At 36.4% G+C, this 11054-nt stretch overlaps 1 protein-coding gene across 2 annotated transcripts; it reads left to right on the top strand.

Moving 5' to 3' along the window:
* The first annotated feature begins 2450 nt into the window (after window positions 1-2450).
* Window positions 2451-5341, top strand: LOC110100064 (histone-lysine N-methyltransferase, H3 lysine-9 specific SUVH1). Of its 2 annotated transcripts, none has more exons than XM_020827453.2 (3): window positions 2451-2571; window positions 2811-4896; window positions 5000-5341. In XM_020827453.2, exon 2 carries the CDS (start codon window positions 2820-2822, stop codon window positions 4860-4862), a length of 2043 nt encoding a protein of 680 aa, XP_020683112.1. In that variant the 5' UTR covers window positions 2451-2571; window positions 2811-2819; the 3' UTR covers window positions 4863-4896; window positions 5000-5341. The 2 variants fall into 2 exon arrangements, with proteins under 2 accessions (XP_020683112.1, XP_020683113.1); XM_020827454.2 differs by having other exon boundaries at window positions 2492-2643.
* The last annotated feature ends 5713 nt before the right edge of the window (window positions 5342-11054 follow it).

Below are 11054 nucleotides of genomic sequence, written 5' to 3'. Positions count from 1 at the left end.
AACTAAGGTATTAATTTGGGGACCAAATTCTTTTAAAGGGGGATAATATGTTATCTAGGATTTCTCCCGCACACGCAAGCTAGCAGCCCCAGTCCCATTCATACATGTGACAAAATCGCCCGTGTCCCACGCTCCTATTAATACAATTTAGAGACACAGGTCATTATTTTTACTCCTCTTTTCACCCTCTCAACTGTCGTCAAACTCTCCTTCCTCGGTTCTCCTCACAATAACAGCTTTCGATGAGTTCCTCTCCTTGTGTAATGAGCTTTTCCTCCCCTTCTTTCTTCCTTCTCTCCTTCTCTTTGTAATGTTTTTAATAATCTATGTAAAAGTTCTTTCAACTTCAGTTGTGAGACTAAATTTAATATGTATTACATTTCACATTTCCTTAAGCTTCTCATAGGAGTTTTGTATTGCCTTGGAGAGAAGGTTTATTTAAGCTTGATGTTCTCTTAATCAAACCCTAGGTTATATTTTTACATCGTGTTATTTCATAATTAATTTTGGTGTTTATGGTGTGACTTAGGTTGATTGGGATACTCTTCATTATGCCTCGACAAACATGCTTAATACTATTTTGGCTTCGCTTATTATAGGATCGTCACTTGATGGAGTCCAGCAAGCTGTTATCGATGTTAGAGTTTGTGACAACCACTGTAAGTGACTACTATTTATTATTGAATAAACATAACTTTCTTTATTATGAGCAAAATCCTTGTTATTTATATTAGGCTATTTGGATTATCAAATTAGATTGTTAGTTTTATCATTATTGTAAAGCTTATTGATTTTTGCTAGTACTTGTAAATATCTTTTCATGCTCATAATAAACTAGGAATTTTCATAAGTAGATTATTCTTATTTTATTATTGCATAAACTCTTGTACATTATTTTCATGCAATGAATGTTATAATTGCAAAGCATATCTATTTATGAAATAATCTTTTTCGTATTGAAACTATAAAATTATTAAAAATGTTTATGAAAATTTTGGAAAACTATATGCTTGGGTGCATTGATGTGTATGTAGATAAAACCTCATTAGTTATTGGCCAGCCGGGGTCGATGGGCCCCCAGACCGATGACTCTATAAGAAATCATTTGATTTCCTTGGATTGGTGTTTATCTTCTTTGTGATGGATATTTGATATATTGACTATAGTTATATGAATATAAATGTTTGAACAAATAATTAGATTAGAATTAAATTAATTCAAGGACTTAGATGTCATTGTGAGGTTCATATATATCTAGTGTGATGCATACATCAATAACTGATTGACATATATAAATGTATGCCATAATATATTGTAGAAAATATGGCATATCTCATGGCTATTTTGATATTGTGATTATAGATTACTACTCCCTTTTTAGTTGTTATATTGCATGCCCCACTCATTTGTAGTTTATGCTTTGATATATAGGAGTTACTTGCTAAGTTTGTCCTACATGCGTGTTTGATGGATCGCCGCCTTAGGAGCAAGGCTATTAGTAGAACACTATTTTTTATATTTATTACTTTGTAGTAGTTTGTTATGTTTATGATTTCTGTGAGTTAAGTAGTTTTTTTCCTAATTTTCGTTCTACTTATATTTTTTGTTGGCTTGTATTATAATTCTTATTATTTGGATGCATTGGTTATTTGAACTTTTATCAATAAATTGGCTCTTTATTTCACTTCCTATTATTATTATTATTATTATTATTATTATTTTTGTAAACAAGTTGAAAGTTTAGATCTGAACCCGACCTGTCGGGTTACTGGGTCGAATCCTCACGCAAACGCGCGTTACGCGCAGGCTGCACGATTGGGCCGTGGGAGAGGCGGGCGACTAAACGAGTCCTCTCTTAGTCGCGTGGTAACAAGAACCATTACGAATGAACCGAGCGACGGTGATGCGAAGCTAACCTAGGGTTCAGACTTCAGACCAAGCGTCGACGATGGGATGGCGGAGCTGCAAGAGAGGCGAACAACAAGGCTGGGTTTACTCTCGACTACGAGAAGTGGGATTTCTACAAGGGGAGTTAGGGTCAAGTATGTTCCTAGTCATTCTAGTGTTTTCGGGTCAAACCAAACCCAACCTAATTTTTGAGACAGGTCGATTTGTTAAATCTGAGCCTGACCAGCTTGACAAACGGGCTAATCCGAATCCGACCAATTTGACAAATGGGTTGATCCTAACCAAAAATTTTGGGTGGGATTCAAGTGGGATTTTCAAGTCATGTCAAATATTAAAACCACTACTACAAAAACACTGAAATAATATTTTAATAAAATATTTGCATTTTATACTGCTCTGACTTCGCATTTCACGGGCAGACAAATGGAGACATCCAACGGTTGAAAATCACCACGCTTTATTTGACTCTCCGATCGAGCAACCAAATGAAGCAATAGACGATTCTATAATACATATATATAAATATTAAAAGGGAAAAACAACAAAAACCTTTCGAATATCTATTTTTGTTAGAAGGAAGCATCCATTCGAGTTGGGAGAAGCTAAAAAGAAGAGGGCTTGGCTGAGTAACCTGTAACCCTAGAAAGAAGTCTTCTTCTTCAGGTGCTCATACTTCTCACTTGTTTTTATTTCCAATCCTGTAAAAATTCCATCTTTCGTCTGCTGGATCTGCGAGTAAGCTAATCTCCCTTAAAGTTTTAAAGTCTACTGTACAAAATTCCATCTTTCTTATGTGAATGATATCAAGCTGTCGAATTTCTTTTCTTTATTGTGAATCTGTGTTTGTATATTTGCTGTTATTGCTGTTATTTTTCAACTTTTTATGATTGTAATCCTAACAGGGTTGTGCAATGGAAGCCAGAAAGACAAAGGAAGATGCTGTCTTGGATGTGAAGCCTTTGAGATCCCTTGCTCCGATGTTTCCTGCTCCTTATGGATTCAACACCACATTTAGCTCTTCTGACTCGGCCCCTCCCTTTGTTTGTGTTAGTCCCTTTGGTGCCCCGTTACCTTCCGAGGACAGGTTTCCTTCTTTTTTCAATACTCCAGTTCCATCTTCTCAACCGGCCAAGGATCGAGCTCCTTCTGCCAATGGCTCTTACCAAGGGGCATCCCACTCACCAGTTGCCATTGACCTTGATGAAGAAGCTGAGCAACTTATCCGCACCTCCAGTTTTGGAAGGAAAATTAAGCGCCCTGGGAAGATGGGCATAAGTCACTATCACCTTGCCGGTGGTTCTAAGGCCGAAGGCGGCGGTGATAGGAGCAAGTCGCAGCAACGAAAAAGACCTCGAAAAATAACTGATTTATCATTGATCCGTCCCACGTCTCTTGATCCTAGGGAGTCGGTTGAGGTGGTTCTAATGACATTCGATGCACTCCGGCGGAGACTTCAGCAATTGGATGAGACAACAGATGCTAACAAACGCGCCGACCTGAAGGCCGGTTCCATAATGGCGGCCAACGATCTTCGCACTAACATGGGAAAAAGGATAGGATCTGTTCCAGGTGTAGAAGTGGGAGATATATTTTACTTTAGAATTGAGTTATGTTTAGTTGGAATGCATGCTCCAAGCATGGCAGGCATTGATTACATGATGACTAGATATGCAGACGTGGATGAACCGTCGGCAATCAGTATTGTCTCCGCTGGTGGTTATGAAAATGATGAGGGTGATGTTGATGTGTTGATTTACAGTGGCCAAGGGGGTGGAGGTGGCCACAAACATGCTGAGAAAAAACAGTTTGATGATCAAAAACTAGAGAGGGGTAATCTTGCTCTTGAGAAAAGCACTCATAGAGGCAATCTTGTAAGGGTGATTCGGAGTGCAAAAGATATGACTTTAGTTTCTGGTAAGATTTATATCTATGATGGGCTCTATAAGATTCATGAGTCATGGATTGAAAAGGGAAAGTCTGGTTTCAATGTTTTCAAGTACAAGCTGTTGAGGGAACCTGGACAACCGGAAGGTCTTGCCGTGTGGAAGCGAACGGCGGAATGGATATTGAATCCATCATCTAGAGGCCGAGTTATACTGCCTGACATATCGTCTGGTGTTGAAAATATGCAAGTTTGCCTTGTCAATGAGGTTGATGATGCCAAAGGTCCTAGCCATTTCACATATGCCACTAGTGTTAAGTATATCAGGCCCATCAGCTCCATGAAGCCTTTGCAAAATTGTCGTTGCCTTAGCGTCTGCCTTCCAGGCGATGCCAATTGCTCTTGCTCACAGCAGAATGATGGTAGTCTACCTTACAGCTCTAATGGATTGCTTGTGAACCGGAAATCGGTCTTGTACGAGTGCAATAGTTTATGTTCTTGCTCCTTTAATTGTCGAAATAGAGTGACCCAGAAGGGTGTCAAACTTCACTTTGAAGTTTTCAGAACTAAGGACCGGGGTTGGGGTCTTCGTTCTTGGGACCCTATACGTGCAGGCACCTTCATATGTGAGTACGCCGGTGAAATTGTTGATAAGATAGAAGTTGATGATTTTGGTGAAGAAGAGCATTATAATTTTCGAGCAACTTACCTTGACGAGAAGACACAAAAATGGAATCATGGCCCTGAGTTAATAGGCGAACCGAGCGTAAATCATAGCGAGATATTTAAGCCACTGCCTATAATCATCAACGCAAAGAACTTGGGTAACGTAGCTCGTTTTATGAACCATAGCTGTTCACCTAATGTCCTTTGGCAGCCAGTTTTATATGACCATAGTGAGGAAGGATATCCACATATTATGTTCTTTGCTATTAAGCACATTCCTCCAATGACAGAACTGACATTTGACTATGGTGTTAGTGGAGACAATGGATTGAGCTCTCTTGCTGGACTTAAGGAACCAAAGAAATGTTTATGTGGCTCACCAAAGTGTAGAGGTCTTTTTGGTTAATCTTGTGCAGAATATGCATGGAATGAAATCAAAGGTTAGAAATCATTTTGGTTATTCCTCCTTATCATTGTATCATTTGTTTCTGTCAGCTCAGACAATAAAGTTTCTTATAAAATTTTCAATTACATTCTTTATAGGGATTGAGAGTAAATGGAGCAAATATGTTGGTGATCAAATGTTTGACCAAAACCTTTGAAGGCTCTTTTTTGTAAAGCTTGCCTGTAGAAGGTGAAGCATTATATGCAAGACATCAACAGCAAAACCATGGAAAGAAAGTTCTTGGAGTAATATCCTGTAGCTTTTTTGTATCAGAAGCGAGCTTCTACTTCTAAATTACTTAACCAGGTTAGGATTGGCCATGACTTAGGACTTTTAAATCTGTAACCTTTTTTTCTGTTTTCTACTTCTTTTTACTCGGTGTAAGATATTATAGACTATGTAACATGTAATCTTTAGCCTATTTCTTATCACTGCTGATCCATCGTCTTCTTTGTGCTTGCATGAGCTTCCTTTGGCTTCTTGTTGGCTCCTTAGCTGCTTATTGTTTGTTCGGGATAGGCAGTAGTGTTCTTTTATTCTTTTGCTCTTTTGGCATATATTGCCATTAAAAGAGAAGCATAATACTAAGTTAAGCGTTGCAGAGCTGAGGATGCTTAGGTGGATGAGTGGCTTTACCCTTAGAGATAGGATACAAAATGAGCATATACGTGAAAAGGTTTTGAGTAGCTCCAGTGGAAGATAAGATTAGAGATAGTTGCTTTAGATGGTTTGTTCACATTAAGCGGAGGCCTTCTGATGATCCGGTTAGAAAAGTTGAGGTATTAGATTTGACTTATGTTAAGAAAAGTTGAGGTAGACCTAAAAAGATTTGGTTAGAAAATATTAGAAATGATCTTTCTTTATTAGATTTAAATGAGAATTTTACTTTTAAGAGGGCACAATGGCGAAAAAAGATTCATGTAGTTGACCCCATTTAGTGGGACAAAGGCTTGATGTTGTTGTTGCTCTTTTGGCATATATAGAGAGAGAGCTTTAATAGGGAGTCCTCAATCCTAGCAGTTCTATTCTTTTATGAGTCCTTTTTAGTCCTTTGGAATTTATTTTCAACTATTGGTACTCTGCCTAAATAGTCTGAGTTGATTTCTTACCTTTACTGTTGATTTATTATCACATTCCCTTAGATAAGAGTTCAAATAGGTCAAGTTGGGCTAAGCGGACCAATTCGCTAAAATGAGTGGGTTCGATGGTCAATTGAAGAAAGTTTAAACGTGATTATTTATTTGAAATAAGTTTCAATCATTGGCTTGGTCCAATTTGATCAAATAGACGAAATGATCGAAGGGATTCAAATAGGCTAACTTGAGCTAAGTGAGCAAATCGAACTTGATTCATCTATGGATAACCTTTTAGCATTGGTATAAGCTTTAAGCTAAATCAATTTGGCTAATTTGAATGTTCATAGGTCCATTTGGTTTAAATAGATGAACTTAAGCAAATCAATGATCAAAGGTCCAATTAGATCAATCAATTGACCTATTTGGCTTAATTAGGTTATGTCTAACATGTTAGAAGCTATTGAGACTAATGTCCAATGTTGATTGGGTTCATTGGTCTAAAGTGCTCAATTGGATTCATGGGTCAAGGAGATATAGATTTAGGTTAACGATGGGTCAAACTATGAACCTTAGTTCAAATTAGGTGATCTAATGGTTACTTGGAATCAACTCAAATACAGGAAGTCTTTGTGTCTGTAATAAAGTACAAAGTAGTCCAATGGAATTTATTTTCTAGATGAGATCTAGGAGTACTCATGATCAAATAGGACTAAGCTTTCATTTGGGAAAGTTTTTTTTTACTATTTTTAAAGTAGTTTTTTAGTATTATTTTTTTTCAAAAAATTATACTAAAATATTGCTTTATAAAATAGTATAAAAGTTGTCTCAAATGAAGCCTAAAGTTTCGTTCGGGATGGCTTTCTTACTGCTTAGCCTCATTTGGGACAACTTTCTTACCGCCTTTTAAAATAGCTTTCTAGTACAAAAATAAGAATTTTTGTACTAGAAAGTTGCTTTAAGAAGCAATAAGAAAGTCGTCTCAAACGAAACCTAAGAGTACTCATGATGATCCAAGAGTACCCAAAATTGGCCATGACCAAAAGCACCCAAAATGATCCAATAGTACCCAATCAGACAAAATCATGTGTACCTAGCGTGAACCAAGTGATAGTGATATGGAGCAGCAATAGAATGGAGTCATTATTGTGTCCGGACATCAAACATGTCCAGAGACCAATAACAAAGCGCCACGTCACTTGGGTGTTCGGTACCGAGCACTCGGTATTTGTCCGGATTTACGTAATAACTTTTGAATAGAATGATGCCTTTGTGTGTAGCTTGTTGCTATTTTCATTTTTGTATAGATTTATGGGTTTTTGTTTTTTATGTAGAGTTTGAAGGATCTGAACTTATTATTTCAGCTTAAAGGATATTCTATTTTTGTGTTTATTTGTTTTTATATACTGGTTGTAGGTTGCCCCTTTTTTACTCTTTATTGGTGCCTGAAAATTACATATTTGCATTAGGCTCTTAGGATAATTTTTTTTTACAAATTATAATAAAATGATGACAAACTTCAAAATTACTCTAGAATTTTTTTTTCTTAAAATTAATTGTATGGCTTCATGCTAACTTTTTAAAATTAAAAAAAATGTCCCTTATAAATATCTTTTAAGAGGTATATAATTGAGCTTACCAATGATAAAAACTCCCAAGTTTTGGATGATTTTTTAAGTGCTTCTTAAAGCAATTTTTTATTATAAAAATTAATATTTTTGCATCAGAAAACTGTTTTTAGATGTGGAAAGAAAACTAACCCAAATGAAATATTAGTCTTCGTTTGGGACAATTTTCTTAGTTCTTCTTAAAGCAGATTTTTAGTACAAAAATTCTGATTTAAGTAAGAAAGTCGTCGCAAATGAAACCTTAATAATAGATAATTTGCATACATATCATATTTTGCAACAATTATAAAGTTGTTAATGGATAGTTAAATAAATGTGCAACACTTGTTTGATTTGCCAAAAAATTACATGCACATAACTAATTTTAGTTTAAAGAGTTGTGCATGGATGTGCATATCACGTTAAATCTGATAGTTAAATATCTTCTTCTACATCACCTTCTTTTATTATTGTTAGGCTCGTAGAGTTCAAGAGTTGAAATGAGGGTTTGTATAGTATACAAAGCTTCAATTTCTATATGAAATTCAACTTTTAATAAGATTCTATACTTATTTGTTTATGGCGAGTTCTTTTTGGACTCATCAATGTATGTCACAGTTTTAGGGGTGGGCTCTTGTCATATTAAGGTTTCGTTTGGACAGCTTTTTTCTTGCTTCTTAAATCAGCTTTTTAGTAAAAAAAATAAATTTTTTGTACTAAAAAACCGCTTTAAGAAGCAGGAAGAAAGCCGTCTCAAACGAAGCCTAAGGCTAATATTCTGGCTTATTCATTAAAGCTATCCACCAACTATTGGCTCCACATTTAGAGGAAGGTATGCTACTATACCTAATGATTTATTTTAAAAATATTTAGGTATAATATGTCATCAAAAAATTGCCTTGATCAAGCACAAATCTTGATGCATATATGAATTAAGAACTTTCAAAATTAAATTCAGGACCATCCGAACTCCAATTTTAATAAACTTATAATCAAATTAAGCGTTTTAGTGAGATGAACCCAACAACCCCAAAATTGATCCAATCCGAACCTAAATGGACCAACATAAAAAGACAAAAAAAATATTTGAAAGTTTTAAACCATTAATTGGATAATCAAATGATCTCTAAATATGACATTCTTATAATTGAATCGAGCAGTTTGACGCGACATATCTAAGGAACCCATCCATGATCATTTAATTTGGATATTATTAAGTTAATTAAATGTCGAATGAATGCTATATGATCATGAGAATCAATATGGGTTGTCCAATGGAGCATTTTGAATTTAACCAAAATCTTTTTCATATTTATAGGGTATGACACTCCCAAAATCTATAAATAGACATCCTCTTCCTATGAGGGGCTTAAACCTTCGGTTAGAAACTCAAGAGAGCTCCAAGGGTTGAAAAATCTCAGAGCTTCACCCTAGCACTACCGCCACCAAACTCTTGCCACCAAGCCACCACTGCTGGACCTTTGTATGATCATCACCATCAAACTCCTAACATGTAGCAGTCATCAAACCTTCATCTGACCATCCTTGTCCCCCGATTACGATCCCTCTGACCTCCGTTGCCTGTTGACTACAGCTATCATTCGACCTCCGTCACCTGTCAACTACAGTCCCTCAAACCATAATCACTGTCGACTATGGTCCCTCTGACCACTATTACCCGCCAACAATATTCCCTCGCCGTCGTCAATTGGCTACGGTCCCCTCGACCTCGACCACTTGCTGACTACGGTCCCTCTGGCCTCCGTCCAATAGCCATTGTCCGACCATCATCGCCTGATGACTATGGTCCCTTTGTAACACTCAAACTCTTAACTATCGAGATATTATCCACTTTTGATTAGTTGTTTCACAATTTGTCTAGTTGATGGAACTTCCTAAGAGGTCACCCATCATAGGATTTCTCCAGGATGAGCACACTAATTGTGAAGTTTCTTAATGAAATTTTAACCATTACACAAAAAATGTCTCAATATTTCAGTGATTAGCTTCTTTTGATTTAAGGTGTTTCACAATCTCCCATACTTAAGTAACTCACGTTCTAGTTAGTATCTTTATCCTAGAATCATCCACTTGGCATATAAGATTCTAGAGGCGGCCCTTATAAGTTTAAGTGGTGACTCCTGCCACATAGCACTTTATTCTATACAAAGTTCAAGAGGTGGCTCCCTTGATGTAACATTTTATCTTGTATGGTACTTAGTTCCCATATTTTCGGGTGGTGTATTGCTCTGATACCATTTATAACAGTCTACAACTCCTGACTATCGAGATATTGTCTACTTTAGCCTTAAGGCTCATGATTTTTCCCTGTTGGCGTAACTTGCAAGGAGGTCACCATCTTTAGATTTCTCTAGGATGAGTAAGCTTAATTGTGGAGTTTCTCAATGAAATTCTAATAATTACACCAAAAAGCGTCTAGCTTATTTTTATTTAAGGGATTTCACACCCTCAGTCCTTCTTCGCTTTTCGAATGCAGTTCCTTCGACTCCATCGCATGCTGACTATAAACACTCCAACCTCTATCCCCCGTCAACTTCAGTCCCTCCATCCTCCTTCGTTCACCGGCCATGGTCCCTCCAACTTCCGTCGACTGCCGACTATGGTCCCTCTGATCTCAATCACCCGACTATAATCCCTCCGACCTCGGTTATCCGACTATAATTCCTTTGACCTTAGTCGCTCAACTATAATCCCATGGACCTCTGTCACCAAACTACGATCCCTTCGACCTCCGTCGCTTATCTGTAGTCCTACCAATCAAACGAACAAGTCAACATTCTTTTGAGAATAACTCTCATGTCACTGGATTCTCCAAACTCCAAACATATAATACGCTTTATATGATATAGATTTGCTACAATTTTTTTTATAAAATAACACTGAGATGATACATGATGCATATTTGCTACATTGAGCCAAGGCCTTCCCTAAGAAAAGGCATCATTTATAATTAATGACAAATACTGATGGATTCAATTTTAACTAGATAAAGCCCATTGTTTCTCACTTTTTAAGAGTTTTACCTGTAAAATTTTTAATATCTCTTATGACTTTTGCCCCTCTCTCCATTTATATGTGTATAAGATCTTTATAAAAAGTTTGAATATTAAAACTTATATTTCTTTACCATTATAAATATTTCAGGATGCAACATGTTCAAGCAATGCTTAAATTATAAAAAAAATTGTTTCTTTTAATAGAATTTAATAAATAGTTTAGCAAAGAAAAAAAATCAAAAGAGGACAAAAAAGTATTTGAAATTAAATTATTTTGGCAACAAATTATATTATGTTATAAATAAATAAATATATTATATTAAGGAGCAACTAGGCTAAAAATCGGGCCGAAACGTCATGGCCCGGAAAAATTATTAGGTTAGGTGACCTGATGTAGCTCTACGTCCGGTAGTCAATAATATGTCGCAACGTGCTCTTACTCTTTACCGCGCGGCC

Source organism: Dendrobium catenatum, unplaced genomic scaffold (assembly GCF_001605985.2).
Source record: "Dendrobium catenatum unplaced genomic scaffold, ASM160598v2 fragScaff_scaffold_542, whole genome shotgun sequence".
NCBI classification, from domain to species: Eukaryota; Viridiplantae; Streptophyta; class Magnoliopsida; order Asparagales; family Orchidaceae; genus Dendrobium; species Dendrobium catenatum.
Note: the sequence above shows the minus strand (reverse complement) of the source record. Positions and strands in the feature narration are given on the sequence as shown.

What these genes read in the sequence shown, in the direction of transcription:
- LOC110100064 (XM_020827453.2), top strand. Translation starts at nt 2,820, where the DNA reads ATGGAAGCCAGAAAGACAAAGGAAGATGCTGTCTTGGATGTGAAGCCT.